Source organism: Pleuronectes platessa, chromosome 23 (assembly GCF_947347685.1).
Source record: "Pleuronectes platessa chromosome 23, fPlePla1.1, whole genome shotgun sequence".
In the NCBI taxonomy this organism is placed as follows: domain Eukaryota; kingdom Metazoa; phylum Chordata; class Actinopteri; order Pleuronectiformes; family Pleuronectidae; genus Pleuronectes; species Pleuronectes platessa.
This window is the reverse complement of record NC_070648.1, coordinates 3,618,758-3,646,406: the sequence shown is the minus strand read 5'-3', so window position 1 is coordinate 3,646,406 and position 27,649 is coordinate 3,618,758. Positions and strand designations below refer to the sequence as shown.

Here is a 27,649-nt window from a genome sequence, read left to right as displayed (position 1 = left end):
GCTCCTTGTGCTCAGTACAACACGAGACGTGACGCTCACAGTCAGGACTACTGACAGCTAAATCATCCCAATAAAAAATAACCTTAACTAACCGTCTGAACTTGAGCTAGTTCATTTTAAGTGTGAACTGGCTCAACGCTGCAAACAGCTACTGGACACCAGTCAGCATTGAGAGGCAGACGTAGGGCTGGATCATTACACTCTTGTGACCAATCCTGCTCGAGACTGTGGTTAGGCCCGCCTTTCTCATTAGCATAAGGACACTGCAAATGAAAAGGAAATGTATCAGGGAATAAATAAATGTGCAAATATATTTAAGACATTTATTTAGACATTTCTCTTGGTATTAACATATTTATTTATTTATTTCTGTATTTATTTATTTATTTCCATTTTTATTTATTTATTTATTTCTGTATTTATTTATACATTTATTTATTTATTTATTTTTACTTAAGTCATGTATGGTCCTCCATAGCATACAGGGTACAGGCTATAGAGATTTTAAATTAAGAGCTTTTCAGAACATTATTAAAGAAAAGAAATATAAAGAAAAGAGAAAGAGAAACACTTAAAAGTTTCACTGGTTTTCAGTCTTTTCACTGGTGGGGAACTGACAACAGAGAGGAGCTGTGGTGGACTAGATTTACCCCACACTATCTCCTGCCCCTTGCCTTGTTTGCTCTTGTCCCGTTTGAGGTGGCTGGCCTGTTGCAGATCAGATCCTCTTTTGAAAGAGATGGGGGCGGCTGTTTACTGAGGTCCGATGTTTATATATGGAGCAGGGCTTGTTTCTGCAGGGGACCAGAAGTTGGCAAATAATCAGAACCTTATCTGCAACCCAATAGTACTGCCCCACCCCTCCAACAGCCGCCTTCCCTCAGCAGTCAGTTACCCTCACCACCTTCACCACTAGCCCATCCACCCCTCCCCCTCCACCGAGGACACATCCCCCCCCTGGTCCACTCGGTCCCTCACAACAACCGAGGGGAGACATTTTTTCAGGAGGATCAAGGCGAGACAGACAGCAGGTCCTGACAGGATCAGCTCCAGCTCCTCAAACCTGCGCTGACCAGCTGTGCAGGATAGTGGAGCATGTCTATGTTATGAGCCTGATGCTGGGGTGAGTACCACAGCTCGGATATACAGAGAACTGACCCCAGTCCACAGGACTTTGTGGACTGGTGCCAGTGTAACTTCCTCTAGATCAACGGAGGGACAGGTTAAGAAAGGGAGTTGGATTTCTGAAGGTGGACTCAGATTTCCCTTTTTAACTGAGCAAAGGTCATTCTGCCTGTGCAATACGTTCCACTGTAATTATACTCACACTGTTCTCAAGCATGTGTACACTGTGTACATAGTTTCTATGGCATTTGTATCGTTTATATTTACTTACATACTAAACTGATTATAACTTTGTGCATACCAAAAGTATGCTCAACCCGTCTCTGTGGCGCAATTGGTTAGCGCGTTCGGCTGTTAACCGAAAGGTTGGTGGTTCAAGCCCACCCAGGGACGATAGCCTTTTCCATTAAACTTACATAAATAGTACTCGTATTTAAAACACGTTGGATTGTACCCGTCAATACAGAGAGACAGATCTGTGTCTGTGTACTCGTAAGTAGAATGCTATGCAGTTCTCTTTCTCGCACATGAACTTGTCTTTCAGTCTGTACTTTACCTTTCATAATGAATCGGTTGCAGGTCAAAGCGTCATTTGAGTACACTAAGAATGTCCATGCCAGTGTAAACAAGAAGCTTTTCTACTTTGCAGTTGGTTGCTGACTTTCAGTAAATTATACGAACGAGAATCAATAAAGGTTCAAATTAAGACCGGACCAAATAGAAGGAACCGTTACTGTCAAGAAAGTGTTTACAACGTTTTGCCTTCACCACTGTGAGTCAAGTCATGACTGAAAAATGCGATTGACTGCGTCATTGTTTTTCAAATGTCTTAGTTTTACCCGTCCATACTCTATCGAGCCCAAGAGTTTTCAAAATAAAACGGGGGCAGCAGCCAAATGGTGTGAGCGGCAGACACATAGCAACAGTACCGGAAATTACAATAGTAGGGAACGATGTTTATTTACTGTCATTCAGTAATAAATAACATTTTAAATTACTTTCTTACAAATGAAGGATATTCTCACAGCAGGAAGCCTGTCAGGTCCTAACCGACACAAAAGAAAAAGATTGTGCGCCCAACGTGGGGCTCGAACCCACGACCCTGAGATTAAGAGTCTCATGCTCTACCGACTGAGCTAGCCGGGCTGGGATCCATCCAAGACAAGAGACATTATATACACCACAGCAGTTCTGACTACTGAGTTATTAGAAGATATCACATTTGACCTAAAAATCTAACCTATAAACCTTTAAAATTTTACAAGGGTAAGGTTACGTTATTTCAATAATGTATAACTATGCAGCAAAGGCCCAGGAGATCGGGTTAAGTATGCATGAGTTTTGATTAAGGGTATTCATAAGACAGTAAGTATGAATAGCATGAGAGCTCCTCATAAGTAAAGCTCACTGACCTCAATCGGCCCCTGGTGGCTGGCTGAGGTATAGGTCATAAACTTCACCTGCTCCATGTTAGTAGTTGGGACATGGACCACATTCAAAGTTTAAGTTTTAAGTTTCAGGTTTAGCTTCTCACTTTACCTCCATTCACTGCAAATCAGCTTTTGACAAAACACAAAACGAAATGTGATGGCATTTATGGCGTTAGAGGTTCAGTGTGTACGATTTAGTGACATCTAGTGGTGAAGTTGCATGTTGCAGCCGAACACCCCTCAGCTCAGCCTCCCCTGTGGGTGAACCAGAACTTAAGCTAGCTAAGTTTAGCTTCTCACTCTTCCTCCATTTTCGGCCAATCAGTCGTTAACAAAACACAATTAACACAAAACACGCAAATAAAAGCGTCACAATGACACTCGGAGTTTTAATTTATATTAATTGGTGCGTCAGTTGTCACCATTTGACACGTGATCAGTTCCAGTTTGAAGCTAAAGCCGCTCGCTGCGTTAACATTCGCACATTTCAGCTCTTTTCCCTCGACACGTGTGTTAGTCAAAAACAAAAGTCCTGAAGACACAAACCTGTGTCTTTTGTCCTCGAGACGAGTCCTCCAAATCAGATCTGACATCAGTCTCATTCTCACCGGGGACACGCTCCTCGACGTCCAGCGGCTGAATCCTCGCTCCTCCGCCGGGTGGTGCTGCGTCCCGCCGCCTCCAGGTGCGCACGGATCTAATACACGAGATAACACGCGTTTTAACGTGCTGAAAACCAACCGTCTTTCAGTTGATGGACACTTTAGATCTTTAGGAGACATTTGGAGAAAGTTATATGTCCTAGAAGTGAGACACAAATAGGGTCTACTTTCTTCATCCTGCGTCCATTAGCAGCAGCGGAGGGAGACCGTGGGCTGCTGGGTAAAAAACGTTATAAAACTTTCTGTGACGTTGTGTTACATTGTGTTTTATTGTGTTATGTTATGTTACATTGAGTTGTATTGGGTTATAATGTGTTTATTGTGTTTTATTGTGTTATATTATGGGAAAATGTCTTTAAGTGTTTTTTATAACACTTGTGATGATTGTTTACTATATTTTTTGCTGTATCCTGTCATTTATTCATGTTATTTTTATAACTGTTATGACCTTTTGAATCTGGGTAAAGCATAACTTACTAACAAACTTATAACTAACTAACTTACTAACCAATAGCTAACTTATTAATAACAAACTAACTATTTGATTGTACAGTAGAATTCAGATCATCCAATTAAGCAAATACAACAATTCACATACAAGGCAAAGTGTGTTAGTTTAAAATAAAGTGTTTCTGAAGTATTACCGAGGCCTGAGAAAAGTTTTTATAAAATCTTCAATACGCACAATTCACAGCTAGGTGGCGTCACATCCCAACAATAATAACAGCACCGGTGTGTGGAGCTGGAGCTTCACTGAGATCAGCCGCTGTTTGTCGGCGTCGATGTGCTCAGAACCCAGAGGGACGATCCTGCAGAAACATTTATTAAATTTAATCATCATAAATAAAACAGGTTGTAAAAATAACAAGGAGGGGACGCGCGGGCAAACCACGTGACCGAATGCGGAAGTGGAGGAGCAGGCAGAGTGTATATGTGAGGCAGAGGGAGTGTGTGGTCGTGTAGTGAGCTGCTGGTGTTGTTGCTGTCCACACACACACACACACACAGACACAGACACAGACACACACAGACACAGACACACAGAGGAGCAGTGTTTGTATCGTCTCTACACGTAGGACTCTCGCCTGCCCTGAAGGAACAAAGGTAAGAACAACACAACAGAGAAATGGAGATTTGACGTTTGGCAACTTTTTCGGGACAGAGTCAGCTGCTCGTGCTGTGTTTACTCTTTTTTTTAATCTTTAATGGTAATAATGTCACTTTTAATTTATGTTTATCCAGCGGCGGAAAGTCAACTAAATACAGTTACACAAATATTTTACTCAAATTTGTGTAGAGTGAAGAGTATTTTCATTTTTATTGAGCTATATCCATGGAAATATTGCAACACTGCACTTTGACACCACTGGAGATAACTTGTCATTATTCGTCATTTTCAATATTATTAATATTATATTAATTATTGTCAACAAACTGTTAAATGTTATGTTTATAGACTGTATATAAACCTGGACGCCGAAACGTGTCTATCGTCCCCTGGTGGTTGACAGCAGTATAAATCATAAACCCATGTTAGTGTTGATTATGATGATGTCAGTGAATTAATGGATCCAGACGATCGTGGCTATTACATTTTCTGTCAATCTGCTAATCAGGTATTTGCTTCATCCGTGGTAACAAAGAGCCCACAGCTTATTATCTGCTACAATAAATACATACTGGTAAAGTTATACTGTACTGGGTTAACGCTGCAGTGATGTAATGTTTGCTTCGTGGTGACCGTTGAGTTTCCTCTCACTCCCATTGGTTCCTGTTTCACACAGAAAATCACTTTTCACAAGCCGGGCACGAGTACCTGTTGCTAGTCCCCCGGGACTTCTCCCATTTTAATTTGTGAGCTGTGGCACAGAGCACAGGGAGAGCTACTGGTAACAGGATTCATACAAGACAGTTATTCTTCCCACCAGTAAGATGTTCTGTACGTGTCCCACCACCGCTCTCACAGATGGGTGTGAGCACATTCAAATCCCATCGGTGGTTTTCTAATCATAGCGACCCATTAATGTGGAAACAGCTCTGATATTTCACACTGCTAAAAACGGATCAGCCTCTGATTCCAAACTATTCTCACTGGATGTTTCATTGTGAGTTTCCTCGTCCATAAAGTGAGACTCCTTCCCTTCCTGTGTTCCAGAGCCAAACTATGTTTGCTGCGTATGTGTTCCCATACGAATCACACAAGTGTGTCCAGGGGTCACCGGCCTCACAGATGTGGGAGGTTCCTGTTTGAAAATCTTTGAAAGTAAAACATTTATCAGAAATGCCCTCAAAGAAAAGTATCACCTGAATTTGAACAGCAGACTCGGCACAGTTTGACTTTCCATGACCTGTCCAATCTGATTTTTCCTATGTTTGGATTGGAATAAGATTTCTTATCAGGCCTGGGACTAAAGAAGTAGGTAAATGACAGAATACATAAAGGACATCGTTGTCTTTGTTAAGGGCCAAATCATAACACACATTATCTCAAGGCACTTTACATAGTGAAGTTTAGACTTTAAAATTATGGAGGAACCAACTGAGCAAGCACTGTGGCGACTGTGGAGAGAAAAGGTTCCTCATTAACTAGAAGAAACCTCTGAATTTGGAGAATTAAGTATTGGGTCAACCAGGCCATAGTGTCATTAAGACATTCCTGAAGTGGTGATTGGATATATCGGGCTTCATAAGTACAACTGGGTGTCATCTGCCTTAAGGAAGCAATTAGTATTAGTATACAAAACCTTTTGGACCTCCATGACTCACTGTTGTGTGGATGGACGAGTCATTGTTACTGTAATTGGAAGATGAGTTGGATTTAAACCAGTCTTGTACTGTTCCTTTAATCCCCACATGTCGTTCCAGTCTCTGTAACAGAACCTTATGATCTACGGTGTCACATGTGGCGCTAAGATCCAGCAGGACAAATATAGAGATAGATCTAGGATCTGAGGCCATGAGAAAGTCATTGGTAAATCTTAACAGTGCTGTTTCGGTAATCTGATGGTCTTGTTTGTTTGTGTTGTTGCTGTGTTATTTGTTTTCCTCCCAGTGGAGACTACTGATACTTCAATTTATCCGTCAAAAATTGGCTGCCTAGATATGTTCCCCTCCTGGTGTTGTGTTCAAAGACATTGAAAAACATTAATTTATATAGTAGTTTATAATATAGTTAATTGTGGTGGCTCTGGACGAGAGGGTCGGTTATTACAACTTGTCCAGAAACCAAAAGGATATTATGGAATACTTTATAAAAAAAAAAAGAAGTCATGATTGAATAACCCAATCAAAAATCTTTACAAAATGTTCTTTCCACAAAAGAAAACGTCCTTGTCATCATTCATCACATCCGAGACCAAAACAACACCGTGTGTGTGTGCTCTTTGAAAGTTCGGGAGCTTTAAAATGTGCTGAGTAATTTGAGGTCATGTAACATTTTCCCCTTGGTTTTTAAAAATTATATAAAGTCAAAGCTTTGGAGAAACTTGTCAGAGTGAGCGTGTTGTGTAACGACAGTAAAGCCTGAAAGCAACAGTGCTCTCTTGCTTTATTATCTCCACAGTAGATTAAATCGACCCGAACTGTCTCTTTCACTTATCTGCTGCCAATACATTGTTGTCATGCAACTGCACCGCACACAAATATTCTGAGTGTTTTCTATACGTCCATATTTATACGAAGCACCTCCCAGAGATGTGATGAACGTTCTCCATCTGTGCGAAGCCCACGAGCCGCAGCTTCAGCCCCTGGATAATCCTCTTAGACTGTTTTGTTGTTTTTCCTTTAATTGAAGTCTCTGTCGGGAGTCTCTGCTGCTCGCGGCTCGACCGTTACAGCACAGCTGCCCTCTCAGCTGAAGTACATGCAAACCTGGGGTCGTGGATTTAGAAAGTGAAAACACCCAGTGGAGAGCTTACTGTGTGGCGAGCGGTTTATTTCTCTCTCTCACATTAAACATTCACCTCCTTCCCTGTTTTCTCCTGCTCCTCCGTTGATTTAATTATTGCCCATTGTGTTCGATCTGTCCCTCCTCGCTCGTCCGGTGCTAAACGCATCTCTCCTCATCGTCCTCTCGATCCTAACTTTGTTTTGCAGGGGTCGTTTCGGAGGTCGCGCTGCTGAGATGACTGGGCTGTGACAGTGTGCGTCCAAGTGTGTCTGTACCGGAGCCATTCCCCTGACATGGCCGCTGCAAAGAAGAGTGAGTATTACATTATTATATTCGGTGCTTGTTGCAATTACTGTGACGTTCACTAACTTAAATGCTCTAATAAACATTTGGGCATTTGGGAAGCAGAGGAAACCCTTTGAGACACGACTCATTGTTCAGGGTGAAGATAGCCAAGACTGACCCAGGATTAAAATGTGTGTGTGTCAGGATCAAGTGGTCTGTGTTTGTCTTAAATAATTCAGAGCTGTTGCCCACAGGCTAGAAAAACGGTTGCACCAATGGACTTAAAGCTGCTTTCAGACCTGCGCTGAACTGGACATTTTCCTGAAATTTTACACAGGATGTTTATGTGAGAACAAACGTCCGAGTAAGTTGCTCTGGACATTTTTCTGGAGCTTTTCTGACCCCATGTTCAGCACATTTTCCCTGAGTTCAAAGTCTTGACCCCCGGAGAGGAAGCTGTTAAGCCCAGATCTGATTTCCCTTAGACCTTCAGTCTCCTCTTAATTCTTTCATCACATCTCCTGACATGTGATCTGAAAGTCCAGGATCAACTACACTTTAATATCCTGAGTTGTATTGTGTTTTGATACCAGTGATTTACAGGAATACATAAAAAGTTTCCAGGTGCATGACGTACAGGGTATGTTACATTCCTCTGAACGGGACGGATCAGTTCCATCACATATAAGCTCTTTTACAGATCCAGGAGGTGATTGTGATGTTTGAGGCTCTATCCTATAATCTGCTGTGGATGAATTAGACTTCCTTAATCTTTGTCCAGTGTTTCTCTGGAGGGATCCACTGAAAGAGCAAAAACAACTGGTATCATTTATCAGAGAACCTCAACTTAACCTTTTCACCAGTGAGACGAGTTGGAGGATTTCCTGGAAGGTAGCTCGGTTAATTTAAAATTCACGATCAATACTTCAGTCAGTCGGGTTTCTTGGGAAAACAGTGTAAGTGGTGCCCAGTCAATATCAGCTGCTTTATGACGTTTTGTTGTTGTTGTTGTTGAGGTAAGCAAATTTAATTCCTCAAAAGCTGTAAAGGAGGCAGGCAAGAGACCACCAGCCCTAATCATATGTATGAATAAGTCGCCTCTGTTACCCGGTGGAGTGAAGGCTGCTTGTGGTCTCCTCAGGCCTTTGTCCTTTTTGATAAGGTCACCGAATGAAGGCTGTCTCAAAGGGAGCCTCTGTATTGACTTCCTGTTGATGGCATTTTTAAGAAACTGTATTTTCTTGTGTCTCAGGAGGAATGAAATGTCACAGGAAGAGTGTCTGAGGCTTTATTTGTTCACGGGGAGAGGGAGGCACGTGTTGCTGTGGAAAACCCAAACACATTTTTAAGCTTTTTGAAAACCCTTATTTTTTGGCATGTGAACGTGGAAAGGTTTTTCGAAAATACTGACAAATTGACGTCAACTCTCATAGAGCAAACATGGACTGTCTCGTCTGGTGTTGTTGTTTACAGAACAGCCCGTATGAACAAAAGCTCTTAAATGTCATTGTCCTGTTGACGTCTTCATTGTCGTCTTCCACGTGCACGTCTCCTTTCATCCTTTGGAACATTTCAGGAGAATGTATTTTTTGGTGAAGCTGTCACATGATGGCACAGCTGAGAGAGGAGTAAAACAAGTTCAGCTGCAAACGCTGTATTGATCGAACTCCAGTCAATCTGTGGTCAATAATTTCTTGGAACCACGTGTTTCATATTTTCTGCACAAACAGAAAACAGAGATTTTTTTTTTTTTCAAGAGTTCAGTGAGAAAAATGCTTTTAAACTGACATAAAACTGTCATTTTCAGCAGAGCTAAAGCAGAGACACTCACAAATAGATTAGCGGTGGGACGGAAACAGACAGATTAATCTGAAATAAGCCAGTTCAGGAGGGTGTGCGTGTGTGTGTGTGTGTGTGTGTGCACGTTAATTTGCACGTGCACATGCATCCGTCTGTTTGTGGGTCTGCAGCCACTGTGAGGGTGAGTCTGGGTGTGTGTCCTTGCTCTGTCTGGGATTATCAAAGGCAACTAAAAGGCCACAGAGCGGTGTATTGTGATAATGAGCCCCGACACAAAGGGTTGGACCAGAGTCTCTGCTGTACAGCTGTGATACTGGCTGTGTGTACCTGTGTGTGTATGTGTTTGTATGTGAGTGAGAGAGTACACACATAATACAAATAGAAAGTAAAAGAGCAAAAGTCAGTGATTAGAGAATATTGAAAAAATAAGGATGCAACCCTGACAATGCAGGAATGGGAGTTTTCTAATCCCGGATATTTTGTCTTCAGTTCTGGATAATACGTCGTCCATCTTCATAACATGAACAAATAAAACTGTGACACTTTTTTTTATTGTCGATGAACATTTGAGATAAGGTTGAAAGCAAAACTTGTAAAAGGAAGTTTAACTGTTAGGAAAACCAACGTCCACTTCAGATAAGAAAAATAGATAAAGCCATTGTAAAGGTAAAAGTGGGTCATAACATTCTTTTGCAGTAAACATTTAAAATGTGACAAATCAAAAGAAGATGACTGAGAAAGCTCAACTTCCAGAGCAACGGGTTATTAGTTGCATAGTGAATTTGTGTTATGTTATTGTTAAAATTAAGACTTTAAACTCTGCTAAGCTTTATGCACATTGGTATCGGTATGATTCCTGAAAATGGACACATGCAGAAATCAAAAGAGCAGCAACACCTTGGTTCTACAGAATGTGTTGAGACACGTCAGCTTGCAGTTCTTGTTCTGAAGATATAAACACACCATCGTTGCCATCGAGATGTTTCTCCCTTGTGAGGGACCCAAGCTGAGTCGTTCAGTTCATGCTTCTGATGATTTTCCCTTTAATCGTGGATTCATTACAAACGTACGTCTCATCTCTTCATATGGTATAATGTCCCCTTTCTACTCCAGCCTCTGATAGACTGCCTCACAAAGCCTGTCATTATCCAGCCTGGTGTTCGCCAAGTGAATGTAATTATCGTCACCGAGCGCCATTGTGTGAACTTCTCTGCTTCACGTAAAGAGCCTCTTATAGTCCTGAGAGTCGTAACTTGAAATAACAGGTCTTTTCTCTTTTGTCCCCAGTGACACACGGGGAAGCGTCCTCGGGTGTGTTGAAAGGTGCTTTACAAATTTATAATTATTAGTTCCTGTGATCAAATCGTTACCTTCAAGCTTTAAGACTGCATATAGAGTTTTTCCTCTTGAGAGGGACGAACACACCCTTATATAAGCTTTCCTTTCTTTATTTGATTTGAAAAGACAAGACAGGAAGTGCACATGCACCAAAGGTCCTTGACCAGAATCAAATCATGGACGCTGTGGTTGTGTGGCACATCTTTGAATATTTCTTTTTTATGTTTGATTTTAAATTCTTCCTCTCGTGGTGTTTAGAGATGCTCTTAAATTCTATCTCTTCCACTCGGAGCCAATTTAAATGAAGCTCATAATCAGATAAGAAGACTCAGTTATCATTGATCTGTGATGGAAGAGATTTGCACTGTAATAAATTCAGTTTTAAGTTGCTTCACATCTAACATCTCATATCTAGAGCTTTGATTAATGGATTTTGTGGATTCTTGAAAGTGTTCTGCGCTTCAGACTGCAAGTTGCATTCCTCAGTCCCACTTTCTATTTCCTGCCCCGTGATCCTGCACATATGGAACGTGATGTAACTCCTGAACTCATTATTGTGACCCACATTGCTGATGGCGAAGGATTTCTAATCTCTAATATGAGTCTGAATATAAGTTTAATGGAACTGCGCCCACGTGGCCTGTGCTTCTTATAATGCAGGGACATATATGAGTTCATTTAAAAGGGCTGGAGAAATTATGCACTACAGGATTGTGTCCTTATTATTAACCACAATGTACCTAGACATGTGGAGCATATAGACACTGGAGTGTGATTAGTTCTATATAATTCAACCTGCGTATATCGTTCTCCTGCTTTCCAGTTAAGAGTAATACATGTTTAATTTAATCACACTCCCAGAATATACGAGCTGTTGCTGGGAATAATTAGTTCATCGGGTTTTTATCGGTTTGATCTTCAAGATGAATGTTTGATTATGATCAGGCTCCGCTTCTGTCGGCTGAATAATTCATACAGACGACTCCGACTTCATCAAATGGAGAAAGTCAAATTTATATCTTATTTTCTGGTTCCAGAGATGGATCCTGTGTTGAGGAAATTTTTGCAGACACCTCAACAATCATAGAACCAGTAAACCAACCCCTTTATGTCATTCAGGATATCTTCTACTGAACGAAAAACCCAGTGTTCTAACCAACTTTCCTCTCCCAGGTAATATAACCTCACACAGTCCTCAATGCCTCCTTGTCTCTGTGGAGCCTCTGTGTCAATATAATGGTGTTAAAGAGACTCAGGCTCTCAAGCTGAGCATATTATTTCCCTTTAGGTTTTGACTGTTCTCCGATGACGCTGAGACATGCTGATATTTATTGTTCTCCGGCACAGTGTGAGAGAGCAGAAGCTTGTTCTCCAAATAAACCCACTCCTCCAAAAAAATGATCGTTCTCTGAGACAACAGACAGTTTGTCTGTATTTCAGCTGGAAGGGCGTCGGGTCTGGTTAGTGAGGATCGTTCTCTGGACCTCAGAGGAGTGGGAAGCAGAACAGATAGGAAAACAATGTGGCTCTCTCTGAGGTTTCCACGTATTTTTAAGGGTTTTTAGTAGTTTTTCCTTACTCTTGCTGAGGGTTAAGGACAGAGGATGTCACAACCTGTTAAAGCCCCATGAGACAAAATGTAATCTGTGAATATGGGCTATACAAATACAATTTGATTGATTTATTGATTGATTGAAAGAACACAGTGAAATACTGGACCTCTGCTCCACTCACAATACTTTTGAAATGTTTAATTTTCTATTAATAGAAGGTTGTGGCCACTGGACCTTCTTGATCCTCTGAATCTAAAGGTCATTTCTCATGGAAACTCTTTGGACGATTGTGTGTGTGTGTGTGTGTGTGTGTGTGTGTGTGTGTGTGTGTGTGTGTGTGTGTGTGTGTGTGTGTGTGTGTGTGTGTGTGTGTGTGTGTGTGTGTGTGTGTGTGTGTGTGTGTGTGTGTGTGTGTGTGTGTGTGTGTGTGTGTGTGTGTGTGTGTGTGTGTGTGTGTTATTAGTTGTATGTTGCTATAATTATACTCCTTTCTTCAGAGGTTGCTCCTCCAATCAGCAGCCATGATGTCCGCCCTCGAGCATTGTTCTGAAGCCTGTGTTGCTGATTACCAATGGACAAAATAGCAGATATTAACGTCTATCTGTGATTTTAAATACATAATCATCTTCCAAAAAGGAAAACACGCAATTTGAATTCACATCTACGTCCTTTTAGTTGTTGCTTCTCTGACTGAGATGTGTTCATGTTCAGGGAAAAGCCACGTCCACACTGAACATGGTCTCTATAGAATATGTATAAACCAAATACCATTAAACCTGGTGGAGGGTCAGAGAGGAAACCATTCAGTACTCGTGTAGCTGTAGATCTACTTGACTCTTCTCCTCTTCCTCACCTGCTGCCTCACTGTCCCTGTCTCATCCTCTCTTTCTCCCGCTGCCTGTCGTTCAGCGATGTTCCCACGATGAAAGCATCGAACACTATAAGTCGTGTGTTCAGTTCACTCTCCAGCAGCAGGTTGGAGTGATGTAAAGTGCTCTGCTGCATGTACACTCCATTAAGTCACTTAAAGGAGTGGACTCAGTGGTTTGACACGTCGTCCTCTCTCCCTGTAGTGAGTGTAGTGTAGAGAAGTGAGTGTGAGTGCCCGTGTGTCCAAGTCTGACCTCTGACCTCTTCCCTCTCTCTCAGGTTGTGCGAAGTCGGGAGGCGTGCGCTTCTCAGAGGTGGCCCCCGCCGCTGGAGCCCCGTCTCATGTCCACTTCGACGAAAAGCTGCACGACTCCGTGGTCATGGTGACTCCAGAGGACGACGGCAACTTCATGGTCAAGGTGGGTTTGACCTTGAAACAGCCTCACACATGAATGAGACCAGTTTCTGGCTTTTCCCTGAAACTTCTCCCTTGATTTATAACGTCTGTAAACATTTTCCTAAAGAGTTTATGTCTCAATCTGCAGTTTGGAGTCTTCTGCACTAAAGCAAGATGTTCATTTAGTAAATGATGATCAATTGAAGGTGAAAATGAACCAAGAGAGTCTGTAAATATAAAACACACTGATGGAGGTGTTGTTGGGCGAGCTCTGTAATCGTTTGTGTGCCGGCGGTGTGTGTTAAACCATGTGACACAGGTAAACACATTACCACTGACTTGCTACTGGTCATAGTTACAGTCTTTGTAAGTGGTGGATATAACATTAGAAGGTAACTCTGGGATCCAGTGTGTCAGTCTCGGTTTTTTATCTGCGAAACATCCAGGAGGAGATTAAAGTCTTTTCTCATCACTGTTAATCTCCTCTGTCGGCAATAAAGGCCCAAAACAATGATATCAGACTTCTCATCTGTCGGCTGTGAAACCCCCGGAGGTGCTCAGCTCAGGAGCTGCAGGTGCCAAAGGCTCCATAACCTCATAAACTGTAGAAATCAGAGCCTGTGGAAAAACTCTCTCTGATTATCCATTTTTAACATAGAGGAGGTAGAACAACTCGAGAGCTGATGTAAAAGTTTGAGAGGATTTTATGCACCAGGCAGAGGAGCCACTTCATGATTTATCTAACAGACCTTGGATTTCTTTCTGTCCGAGTGTCGTGCACGGAACATAAAGTGCACCCGCAGCAGCTCACATATTCTGAGCCAATTCTGAAAAGATGTCTTACCTGACGATAAAGTGCGTCCTAGAATCTTTTATATCAACATAACACAAGGACTCATGTTGTTTCCCTTTCACTGTCGTTGAGTAAACTGAACCTGCTCACTTTAGCTTGTCAATTTAACCAAGGACTCTCATTCCTTTTCTATAGTTTATTTATCAGGCCTGCATGTTTAAAGGTACATTTATTTGGTATATTTAGTGTATTTACAATCCATATATGTGACTCAGCAAACTGTTTTCAGGAACTGAAATTAGTTTGAGCAGTTAAATCTTTGCCAGGAGAAGAACTCGATGTGCTGACGCTGAATAAAGACCTCCAGGGGCCTTTCGGTTTCCAGTCGACCTTTTCCTCCTCCGCAGTTTCTCCATCGCACCAGAATCCCACAGGGAAGTTCTGAACACGCTCGGTGTAACGAAGCCTCGCCAAGGGTTGGAACCTGTTCGCAGCCAAATCAATTTGCTTACAAGCTGCTTACAAGTGCACGTGTGAATAGACTGAAAAGTTGGCCGCGAGCTCCACAGTCACAGAACGGCCCGTTTTTATTTTGTGTACGTGTGTGTTTCTCAAAGCTCTTTAAGTGTACTTGAGAGTGGGCACGGGCTACTGCCAGCCCGGCGTCGTGGCTTATCATGGAGCTGATGGTGGGTGGGGGGGGGGGGGGGGGGGGATGTTGCTATGGAAACGGCCGGGTGGAGGGGCAGCAGACCAGAGATGAGGTGGGAGTGTGTGGGATGGAACACAGCATGCACACAACAGCTGTATGAATAGCAGTTTTCAGGGAGGTTGTGAGACTTTGACAAACAGACGGGGGTCATACTGGTTCCTCTTGTTCCTGATGGCAGGACATGGAAATGAGCAGCAGACGTGTCGCTTACAGAGGCCACGCGTTTTTTTGAAATGATCATTACCACGAGTGACGCAGAACAGGCTGTTCTTATGAGTTTTCACGACCACGCTGCAGAAGCGTATCGGGTTTAAATGCACACCATAATCATATTACTAAGAGTAACCGGATTACATGTGGTCGGCTGCAGGATACTCTGGTCCACAGTAAGAACAGGGAGATGTGAAGAAGCTACTCTGGGGTTTTAATTGTAGTTTAAAGCTGCAGTATATATATATATATAAAAAAAAAAGCAGTGCTTGTAGTGACAAGCCATAGAGTGACACTGTTGTTCCAGTTTGTCCTAGAGAGCATCCTCGGATAAGGAATTACAAGATGACGAGAGAGAAACTGAAAAGAGAGAAAGAACGAAAGAATACAAGTTCGTACAGAGCCTGTACGAACAGGCAGTGACGGAGGAAGCAACAAAACATAACTCAGCGTCCTCTCCTCTCTGAACATGCACTGAATGAACCTCCTCGGGGAACTGAGATGACACACAACTTCATAAACTGTGGTAGTTCCCTTCGACTGGTTTCGAGAATTACACCATTGTTTCAGATGAACTGGGTGTGTCGCTCTCTGACAGTTCTACAGACTCATAAACAGGAATCACTTGAAACTCTGCTTATTAAATGACGTGTTTCATATCAGTTGTCACATTTTGTTTCCTATTGAATCCCATTTCGGAGGCTGTTCACAGCGTGTGGACGAGTGTGGGACTGCGCTCACAGAACGGTTATTGGTTTTTCTCTGCAGTGCTCCCTCACTATTCCCTCGGCCCCTTCTCTCGTCACTCTGGGCTGGTGTGGGGCCGGAGCCGTCGCTCTCTAGCTGGAGGGGCTTTAGGCTTATCTCTCCTCGCCTGCACTTCCCCGCTGTCTCCTCCTCCTGTCCCTCGCTGCCTCTCTCTTTTCATCCAGTCTCCTCTGTGAGGCTTCCCTCGCTCCTCTCTGGGATGAAAATCCTCTCATGAATTTTTCTGTTTGTTAAATTTAAAGCAGCTACGTCCTCAGACTTCTACCTCTCTGTTGCTGCTTCTCTCTCATGTCTCACTCTTCTTTATAGGTAGAATGAATTGTATGTTTTGTGCTGTGTGCAGTAAAAGCAGCGTGATTACGTCACTCATGCGTTCGTCAATTTGAAGATGGACAGTGAATAAATACAGCCTCTGTGTGGTGTTCTGAAAAAAAAATAGTCAGAATTGTATGTGATGTTTAAAGTGTCTCAAGAATACACAAGTCTGAACTTTCCCACTTCTTCACGTGGGATTTGTGTTACAGAAAGATTTTGCTGAAGTTGAGTGAAACCCCAAAAAGTAATTCAGGTTTTATTTCCCCTCAGACTAAGAATCAAAGATCTGGTTGAAGCGAGGGGATTAAAACCACCAGAGAAAAAAGTAATGATTTCAATTAGACGAGTCCTTCAAGGAAACCTCAGCGCAGCAGCGTTGTGTTTATGAGAGTTACTTATCCATGAAACGTTCATCCTGTATTTATTGAGCTGTATTGGACTAATAGAGTTCGATCTGAGGCCAAGCTTTCAACAGTACGAATCCCTCTCTCGCCATTACTTCTTAATGGGCCCACCCCTCTCTCCCCATGGTACGGCCCTATTAGTCCATTTATAGAAAGGAGAAAGAAGCCATTATATTTCCTAAAAGTTTTTAAGTCTGTACTTCTCCTTCCCCCTCACTGTAGGTGGGCTTCCTGAAGACGCAGCATCGATATGAAATAGTGTTCAACCTGCCCGATGTCCCAGCTCTGGGGAAGGAGGTGTGTCCAGCGCCTGTTCCCAGTCCGCACCTCCGCATCACTGACATCACACCTGCACCAGAGGGTAAGATCACAAGAGGAACGTGGAAAACAAGGCCTGGTCTACAAGTCTCTACAATTGTATTAAGTGAAACTGTAGAATACGTTATATTTCCAAGGTAGTGCAACGATAACTCACTGTTAATATGCAAATCTAAAAAACCAGTTCAGCGTGTGATTCTTGTTGTGGGGGGCGGATCTGAGTGGATGTGCGTCTCAGCAGCAGAGTTCCAGGCTGCACCAGATGGTCTGAGGAAGACAGCATCAGACAGTTCACTCAAAGTGCTGACTCAGCAACCCGTCTCTGAGGAATCATTCAAACTGACTCTCTGAGTTTTTCCTTGTTTGCACCTGTGAAGGCTAAGAAACCTCAGACTTGAATGTGTGCGAGTCTCAGATTCTCTGTTTCCTCTTCCCACTACCGATTATGATAAGAGGGATGATTGTTATCGTTGTTTTTTTGGCTTGGTTCAGGTTAAAGTCTTTGCAAAACAAATACAACAATGAACTCGACAACTTTGTCAGTTATCTCTTCTGCTTCGAGGCTCTTTGTCCAATTTATTGCGTCATTTTAAAACCGTTTCCAAAGTTTGCTGCTGCAGTTTGTCTTTTTCCCCTTTGCCTTGATAAACCACTCGTGCTCTTTTGTGTCATAGTTTGCAAAACTGCAGTCTCTTGTGTGTGTCAGCTGATATTAAAAGTGGCAGCTGCACGTCTATGTTTGTCTAAGCGTGTGTTCAATGTATTTGTGATTGTGTACACATCAGTCAGCTGTATTTATTCATCATTCATCAGGTTGACATTTTATTCTTTCAGCCTGCAGGTGGCCTGTTGATCATCAGTCTGATCCTTGTTCAAGTCATTGTCACACACACACACACACACGCACACAGAGAGACAAAGAATACTTGTTCCTGTGTGTTGAACTGGACTCATCAATACAGTGAGGTAACCTAATCTGTGTGATCCTCACTGTGTTCTCCAGGAGGTCTGAAAGTGACGTGTGAGTACATGGCCCAGCAGGAGGGGGTTCTGTGTGAGGAGGTGCTGCTGCTGAGCGAGACCAACGAGGACGTGTGTGTCAGAGTCAAGGTTCACGCCAGAGTCATGGGTGAGGCCGCGTTTCACAATAAAAGTGAAGATGATCTCATTTTTATTCAGAAATATTGCACCACAGTCGAGGATAAAGAATTGCACAACATCACTTTTTATGTATTTTATACTGTAGCCATATATATGTCATTTATAAGTGAAGTCAGAGTGTCTACCTGGTGGTTAGCACCAACTTAAAAGTCAAAGTACACTTTAAATACATTTTTTATCAAAGATGGTTTCTGTCACCTTGGGTTGTTCTTATCATTTGTCTGGAATATTCTTTGCTTCATTTCTGGAAAAAACACAGTCCAAAAACCCAAAGATACTCGATTCACTACCACATGAATCCAAAAATCAGAAACGTATATGAATGAGTAATACATTGATTTAACAAAATAGCAGTGAGTCTCAGCAATCAATGATTTCATTAATTGACTAAGAGTCATCTCTGCCTGTTCTAGTTTCAAAGGAGAAACTGACAGCCCTGAATTTACCTTCAACAGAGCACTGCTGCCCCCTGCTGGTGAGCCTGCATTTAGCCTCAGATTCAAAAGTTATTCATCAACAACCCTTAAAGAATATTTTATATATATTTAGACACAGTTTTTTAATAATCAAAACAGCCCTTTTGTTACATCATTGCTTTAGAGCTGTTTAAAAGGTTTTTCGGTTGGTGAAAAAATAAAGATCTGGAAGCTCTTCTGCAGACAACTACAGACCTGCTCTCTGACGCCTTCAGGTCTGTTGTGCTGGTGTCTGTCATCATAAAGCTCTAATCAGAGCCTCTAATTAATTTACATCTTCTCCACTTGAATCGGGGCGTTTCCATCTGCGTACACGTGTGTGTTTCTATAGGTTTGCATGTCTGTGTGTGTGTGTGTGTGTGTGTGTTTGTTTGCGCACAGTGGCACTGTGTGGTTTATTTTTACTCTCAGAGCAGAGCTTGAACATCTGTCCAGATGTCTGTGTGTAACTGAGGCCTCTGCGGCAGCCAGATCAGGGGATTAGGATTTGCCTCGGATGATTCACTGCTGAACCGTTACTATCAGAGATCTGATCACTGTGTGTTAAACCATCTGCTCTGAATACACAATGTTTACAGGGTTTTCATATAAAAGACGTTTCCTGAAGTTATTGGTCTTAATTGTTGTGATATTTAAAAGCTCAAGTAACATTCAATTCAATTTAACCTTCAACATCTAAGTTTATTTAAATTAAATATTTATAAATTATATTTATTAAAGTTTAAAGAATAGAAAGCGACAATTGGTCAAAACGTTAATAATATGTGTGTTTACATATCTATGGAAAAAAAGATAAAAGGAAGTTGCATTGGCCGGGAATCGAACCCGGGCCTCCCGCGTGGCAGGCGAGAATTCTACCACTGAACCACCAATGCTTGCTTCCAATGCTTGGAAGCACACATAATAAAGTAGATCCAGGGAATTATGGTTTCATACGGAAATGTGTGTGGCTCTTCCCTCAGATCGTCACCACGGCACCCCCATGCTGCTGGAGGGGGTGCGCTGCATCGGGGTGGAGCTGGAGTACGACTCCGAACAGAGCGACTGGCAGGGATTCGACTGAGCCCCCACTTCCTGGTCCCCTTTCTCACCGGAAGTACACAAACACACACCAACACACACACATAGTCACCTGCCGTCATAGGACGATACACATCTACACACAAACACACACACTTGTTCATCCCAACGGACCTCACAGGAAGTGGACGTCCTGTGACCTGAGAGCATTTACATGCAAAGACATTCCTCTGCTTCCACCGCATCACCGACAGCAGCAGAACAGACGCGTTGGCTCTTCTTCTCTCTGTTCATCCCCCCCATGCTGTTAATCTGCTTTGATCCTCTAGGGGGCAGCAGTGCTCTTTAAATCCGTGCGGCCTCAGCTTCCCTCTCTAGTTGCATCTCGTTTCCTGATGTGAAGAATGAATCCCTCATGAAGTCTTGTTTATGAATTTTAAAAGATTGACACCAACCCGAGAAGAAGAACATCTGCACATCCCAGGGAATTGGAGATGAGCTGAGAGGAAGTGCTGGGGCCTGTAATGTTGCAGCTTCACCACAAGGGGGCACTGCAGGCGACTTTGCATTCATAGTCAAATCCAACTGTGCAATTCATAATAATACTACTACTACTAATAGTAATAATAATAATAGTAATAGCTTGAATTCACATGTCAGAAGTTTGAACGGACATTATCTCAACATGCCCTGAGAACCTCTGCTTAGTTTCCAAGTTTTGTTTTAGTCCCAAACACTGAATGTGAAGATTTGCACCTGCAAAAATATAAAGCAAGAAAAATAAAGCGTCTATAGTTAGAGCTGTTGTTTTGGAGAGTTTGTCGAACAGAAATCTGATATTTAAATACACCACGTGCTCTTAGGAACACAATTAAGATCAGCAAGTTTTATTTTGAATATCCTGATACACGTTTGAAAGTATTAATAATATTAATCCAATATATTTTTTGTGGGTTTTTCTTCCCTGTGAGAAAGCAGCTGGTCCAATCAACATTTTGTTTAACTTCATGCAGCCTTCCGAAAAACACACACACACACACACAAACAACACATAAGTGCCTCTCACGCCTCCGTCCTGTTCCCTCACTCGAGCCTGATGTTGTTTCACCATCTCTCTGCTCGTCCTCGTCTCACACACACACACACACACACACACACACACACACACACACACACACACACACACACACAGACACACACATGCAGCGGTTTGGAGCAGGAGGAGAAAAAAAGAACTTGGGACAGAAAAGTGTTTCAGTTTATTTGTTGTGTTTCCTGCGTGGAACCCGTCCACCAGCTTCTCTCAGATCAGTGAGAGTCACCTTGGCTCAGTGTGCATCTCTGAGCAAGTGCCATGATCTGCTTCCACTGACATCTTCCTCCTCCTCCTCCTCCTCCTCCTCATGTTTCATCCCCTCTCCTTCCTCTGCTCCTCTCCCACCGAATGCATTCAGCCTTAAAGCAAATGACTGTGTGTAGTTTCTCTCCGTGTTGGACCGTGAGCTGTCGGTGTCGTACAGAGGTCATAGGTTTATTAGATGTTTGCTTGCGTGTTTAAAGGTCAGAACCCGGTCTGTTCCCTCTCGGTGTGAAACTGAAGTGCTCTGTAGTTAAAGTCGAGGTTCACTTGTGTCGATATCTGCTCCCTGTGCGAGTGATCGATGTGTTTGATTTAAAAAAAATGATGAATAAAAAATGTGTCTGTCTTTTGAGTTGTGTTGCTTCTTGTGAGCTCCGGCGGGTTCGGTGCAGTACCACCAGGGGGCAGTCTACACCATGACACGCTGTGCAACATGTTCTTCCTCCTCATGGCTCCTCTGTGACATTAAATGTTTCTCCATTAGATGCTCAGAGGCCGACTTTACACACAGACTCATTCAGGGGGTTGGAAAAGACATTTTTAATAATCCAATAAGTTGGTTTGAGACTCAAACCGACTGTTATTGCTATTTCACGCTAATATCTTCAGTATAATTATCATTATTATGGATTCTTACCTTTTTGATGTTTATTCTTAGTCTTTATTCGTCAGAAATCCATCAATCACCAAAGGTTTTTATCATAAAACATCAATAACCCCAATTTAAAGTTTCTGTTGCACATATTCTTTATTCTTTAGTTTATGTTTTTGCGATGATGAATAAAGTGTGAATTAATTTCCTGCTCTTTGCTTTTCAGAAATTAATTTGCAGTCGAAGCATCGCATCCCCCCCCCCCCCCCCCCCCAAAAAAAAACCCCAACTTACTTTAAGATTAACCCTTAAATATCCAAAGGGAGAAGGGACGAGAAGCATTTTTATTATGCTGCTGAAGTCTCTCATCAGCTTTTGTAAATATAAATGTATTTCACATTTTCTGTCTCCTTCAGGAAAAACCACGTCTGAAAGGTAAGAAATATTATATGTAAATATTTGATTCAGAGACGGATTAAACACGAAACCACTTATATTTCAAAAAGCAGTTATTAGAAATCAGAAGTCTTCAAATGTTCAAACTTATTTCACGAGTCGTAATTCAACTTCAGTGAAATCCTGCAGGTTTTTCAGAATAAATGACAGAGACTTTACAGCCTCATGAATTATAAATAAGTGGAAATTGATGAAGTGCAGCAACAGCAACTTTTACACAAATTACCTTTAACTTTCCATTTCCCTGTCACTCCAGTTTAAAGCCTTAGATTAAGGAAGATGAAGATGAGGATGAAGAGGAGGACACAGCAGCAGGAGTCGGTCAGGAGAGGACAGACTCACCACTGTCTGTCTGTGGATGCATTTATAATAAAGTAGGATAAGTTTTACAAAATATTTTACCATCCATCGTATTTTAAAATCCAGTTTCTAAAGAGAATTATGGACTTGTATATGATAGTCAATTTTATTATCATGTGAATAAACAGTTTGTCATGTTGCTGCATTTCGAAATATAAAAAGTTAAATAAAGATCGACATTTTACATATAAGTTGGCTCATTTCCAGCATTAATATAACTCATATTAAATAACCACTACTTTTAAAAAACACAAAACAAGACACAACTGCACAAAAATGTTTTCTTTAGATGTAATATTCCATCATGATGTGTTGTTTTATTCTGAAATAGCCCACTACACACATACCTTTACATTTCATTCATGTATTTAGTATTCATGGTGTGTGAAATAAAACCTATAGTGAGGGACAGCTTCCTGTCTGACGTCATGTGTGTGTGTGGACAGAGAGAAGTGTAAAGTTTGAAGAAAGTGTTGTTGGGGACACAGAGATCTTCTTCTTCTTCTGCTGCTGCTCCTCCTCTGGGACAGTTTGTGTCCTGAACACAACCGGACCACAGACACCACCTCCTCCTCCTCCACCTCCTCCACCTCCTCCTCCACACACTGTGTGTCTGTAGCTGTGAAGAAGAAACTGCAAATGATGTCAGTGAGAAAATAGGAACAAATATCCCCAAAAAATCTTAATGCATTATTCGTTTTGACTCGTGCCATAAATGTGAATCCTTATTATTTTAATTATAGAACAAATATCTGAATAAAGCGTTTAACATTTTTATTGTAATATTAATGCAGTTAACTGTTATTATTATTAATGGTAGTATTTGTGGTGGTAAAAGTACTGCAGTGTCCGTATTGGCTCATGTGTAGTAAACTAAAGTACAACATACATTAACTATGAGCTTGTTGCAGCAGAAATACACGTTAAGTTGCGTCTGAATTATTCACGTGTTGTGTGTGTTTGTAATGTATATTGTTATCACGCGGAGCTGCGAAGTTGAGGTAACACAAAATAAATAAAACCAACTTAAGACTTTATTACATAGTTATTTATCCAAAAATGTTACTTTAAACGGACAATTTGTCAATTGGTGATAAAAACACAAAATATCTTTGTATTTTGACGTGTAACTTGTAACGTATAGATCTTTAAAATACTTTTAGTGAGAGAATATATGATTTATTTGTTGTGAAAGTGTAAATTAAAATTCTCTCGTAAGCTGTTTCCTAAATGATATCGGCAGCGTCAGGAAAAATAAACTCAAACTGCAGATAACTTCCTTCTCTTTATTTTAATCAGATGAGAAAAGCAACGTGACACGAGTCCAACATATCCACAGCCCGAAGTAAGTACGACTCTATATGTTCTTTCAATAACTAATCATATATTTCTAATATTAGAGGAAATTACTCGCAGTTCTTTAGACACTGGCTCTGCTGAAGTCGCCGCAGGCAGGTTTTTAAATCATTGGCTGGAACGAAATTAACCCATAAACACAAATTATGTGTGTTATGGACTTATAGATTTATTTATACAGCCTGTATTGTGTATCATTACTTCAGTTGTGTGGCAGATTACAAGACAAAAAGCAAAAAACTAAGAATTATTATTCTGTTAAATACACAAAATCAAAAGTTGGTTGAATTTGACAAACACCACGACTGAAATAAATATTTTATGAAGCTTAATTTCTTCTAAACAGTTTATTTTTATTATCATGTCATCACAAAGCCAAGTGTGTTTTTTAATGTGCAACATAAAACTGTGGTTCCACTATAACACTCCGGTGCGTAAAGTTGTATTCATTCCACATCTCCCACGTTTTTACGCACAGCCTCCTGCACATTTCTCCTCATCCTCCTCCTCCTCCTCCTCCTCCTCCTCCTCAATGTTTCACTCCAACACGTTTCTATAGATGCGTCGGATTTTTCTCCTCACTATCTCCTCCCCAAAGAGAATAAAAATCCTCTTTACGTGTGCGCGTCCAGTTTACTCCCCGGCACCTCCTCCGGCTGCGGCCACACGGTAACTTCACTCTGATTTACCTTGAATCTATCAACATCAAACGCACAGAAACTAGTTCCCAGTAGTATTTTCTATGATATATAAAAGATTATTTAATAAGTGAATACACGGATTTGTTTTGAAACTGTAAAAAACTGTCCAGCAGGAGCCTTGAACGTCGCACTGTAGGTATTTGAATGCACCTGTCTCTGAAATGAGGTCAATAATACAAATGGTAGTAATTTTAAATCGTCAGCATCATCGTTATATTCACAATCATCATCATAATACAACATCTTTACAGTTTCATACATCCTCCCCCCACGCGCTCCGATCTGTGCCATTCCGGCACAGCTTTGCGTGGAGCTCGTGCGCGCTGCGGCGTGAACTCTGCGTGGCCTCGCGCCCTCCCCGTGACCCCCGGGATACTGTATAATCTCTGCTGATTGATCTGATTGATCAGCTTCATCCGCACGAGGCCGCAGTCACGCGCCTGCAGCACGCGGAGCGGAAGCAGTCGGTGTGTTGGTGCAAATAAACAATTTATTATCCTTCCCCTCGTGCTTTCTGGCCCGTGGGCACAGATACAGATAGAGCTGCCCGTGTATATGAAGCATTAGATACTGTGCGTGTGTGTATGTGTGCGTGTGTGCGTGTGTGCTACTTAATCTGCAGTGATTTAATACATGTGACATTTTGAGATCCTATATATATGAGGATGAGATTAGAATAAAGAAGTTCTTCCTTCTGATTTTGTTGTTTTCACATCATTAAAACTTTCTGCAGCATTAGTGCAATTCTTCTAAAGTTCACTGATACAGGGAGTTCTGCCAGAACCTGTATGAAATGGTACAACTTTTATTCAATGATTATAATAATTAGTTGTATACGTGGTTTTTGTGTCCTAACTTTTCATAGTCATAGAAAATATAAAGGAAGGAAGAAGGAATAATAATATGAAGAAAATGTAAATGTAATCGTGAGTTTCATAGAAGTGGTCAGAGAAGATCTTCTGTCCCAGTAGCAGTCACTAACACAGACTGGTTCATTATTATTGTTTTATTTATAATATATAGTTATTATAAGTGTGAACAGGACAGTTAATGATCTGCGGTGATGGAGCGATTCAAAGGTTTGACTGATGTTACAATTATGTTTATGTGTAGTAAGTAAAATCCTGCTTTTAATATGTATATCTGAAGTATTAGCAAAGTAAAGTATTAAAAGTAAAACTACTCATTATGCAGAATGGCTATTGTTATAATTTATACTTTACTACATGATTATTGGTGCATTTTCATCCACTTTTTGTTCTTATTGTGTAAAATCCTTATGTAATTATATTCATTAAGTGTAAATGCTAACATGCACAGATCAGACATATAGACAGATGTACTTTATTGATCCGAAATGTAAAATTCCTATTACAAATCCAACACTACACAACATTCTAAAGATATAAGAACATACCACAACTACACAAAATATAAGGAATACGAATATATAAGCACGTATATAAACATTGTAAGGATGCAATTAATTACTAATAATGTGGGAAAAAGAAGATGTAAAGTTTGCAGACAACATTTGTGTATTTGTTTGTTTGATGATATTATATATTTGTGTATAGAAAACAAGAACCTGTGGGAATTGGTTCCCTTCTCCTGTAAATAACAAGCGGATTAGTAAAAGTACTATGTATGCTCTGAACTGCGGCAGTATTATAAAGAAATCTTTAATACTTTTACTGCGTTTCAGTGCCTCAAAGTACCAAACTTACATTTTAGTCTTCCTCTGAACCATTCCGACCTGTTTGAGTCTATTTCTCTTTTTGCATCATAAAGGCTGTTGAGCATGAGGAGGCGTCACATGATGCGTCAAACATCCTCCACAGCAACAAAAGCGGCCGCAACATGTGTCCCCACAGTTTTTAGTGTTGATGCTACACACACAGAACGAGAGAGTGACACAAATATGGTTTCCTGAACACGCCTACACACTGAAACACACGAACATGAGAAGTTAAAGATGGTGCAAATCTGGTTTCTAAGGGGTTTTAGTTGTGCGTCAGTAAAAAGCAGAGAGGGTGGAAACACTGGAGGGAAGGAGGAAGGAGAAGGAGTGTGTGTCTGTGTGTGTGTCTGTGTGTGTGTGTCACAGCAGCAGCAGCAATCAGTCCCCTCTTGTCTTGCTGCTGAGTGCGGCCTCTGATTGACAGGTCCTATTCACCCTGTGTGAGATTAGTCCAGCTGAAAGGAGTAACGACCCGTGGCTGTGTGCAGTAATTACGGCCTCGGATCAGAAAAATAAGGAAAAACACACACACAGCAAAACTATAATTATATAATCCAGCAGTAAAATGCTTCTTCTTCTTCTTCTCCTCCTCCTTCCCCCCCGCCTCCCTCGGTGTTCTCCAAGATGTTCCACCTGTAAAGAGGAAATTCCAGCCGTTGTTTCAGTCCTTTTCCTGCGACGGAAATTATCTCACAATCACAACAAACCGCAGGCTGCAGCATCAACATGAATCTGCTGGGATGGTAAATGGACTGGTGTGTGTGTCTGTGTGTGTGTGTCTGTGTGTGTGTGTGTGTGTGTGAGAGATGGAGGCCTCATGCCCACGTACAGTAAACGACTGTGAATGAGACGTTTCATGTGCAGATTGTTTGATAACAGCTCATTTTTTTTTGTCCGTACGAGCCGGAGGTGTCGTCATCACTTCAGAGAACAACACTGTGTGTGGTGAGCAGAGGGGGGGGGGGGGGGGTTAATAGTAACACCTGTCCCTCTGGAACCTCAGTGGATTGTGTTGGATTATATGATGTTGTGCATTGTGTTGCTTTTTAAAGAGCAGTTATGTTTTTTCAATCTTGCTTGATATTTTCTCTCCTGACATTCATCTTTGAAACTGATCATTTGGATGAGTGCAATACATTTGATTTTTATCAGGATGTCAGCATCTGTAAGACTATATCGGGATGTGATAAACTATAAAACACATTGGAAACTCACAGTTAAGTCAAATCATAACTACAAATTTAATGTTTGACACCTCTTTATGGTGGAATAATGTATTAAAGTGAAATCAGATTTATCTTTACAGCCCAAAAGCACAAATTCATCTCATCTGGATTTGAAATTCACATCATCTGTCCTTCCACCTTTTATATATGTGTGTAAAAGTAAACTCACTGGTTAATGAGGTATTTTAGTGAAGGTAAATTTAAAGTAAGATATTTTATCACATGGATATTTATGTTTATGTAGAAACCTCACACCAGTCCGGCATATATATTCACATTGGTTTATATATAATAGCTTGAAAGACTTGTTTTTATACTGAGAGGATGTTTT

General features: G+C 41.3%; 1 protein-coding gene and 3 non-coding genes across 5 annotated transcripts; 2 read left to right on the top strand and 2 right to left on the bottom strand.

The window, feature by feature from the left end:
* The first annotated feature begins 856 nt into the window (after positions 1-856).
* On the top strand, positions 857-21,238 carry adissp (adipose secreted signaling protein). Of its 2 annotated transcripts, none has more exons than XM_053415909.1 (6): positions 857-1,123; positions 7,313-7,418; positions 13,232-13,371; positions 16,774-16,912; positions 17,873-17,998; positions 19,469-21,238. In XM_053415909.1, exons 2-6 carry the CDS (start codon positions 7,400-7,402, stop codon positions 19,567-19,569), a joined length of 525 nt encoding a protein of 174 aa, XP_053271884.1. In that variant the 5' UTR covers positions 857-1,123; positions 7,313-7,399; the 3' UTR covers positions 19,570-21,238. The 2 variants fall into 2 exon arrangements, with proteins under 2 accessions (XP_053271884.1, XP_053271885.1); XM_053415910.1 differs by lacking the exon at positions 857-1,123 and adding an exon at positions 3,918-4,321.
* Positions 1,445-1,518, top strand: trnan-guu (transfer RNA asparagine (anticodon GUU)). Its single transcript has one exon. It is a non-coding gene; the product is annotated as a tRNA-Asn (tRNA).
* On the bottom strand, positions 2,199-2,271 carry trnak-cuu (transfer RNA lysine (anticodon CUU)). The gene has a single exon. It is a non-coding gene; the product is annotated as a tRNA-Lys (tRNA).
* On the bottom strand, positions 19,311-19,381 carry trnag-gcc (transfer RNA glycine (anticodon GCC)). Its single transcript has one exon. It is a non-coding gene; the product is annotated as a tRNA-Gly (tRNA).
* Positions 21,239-27,649: the final 6,411 nt, after the last annotated feature.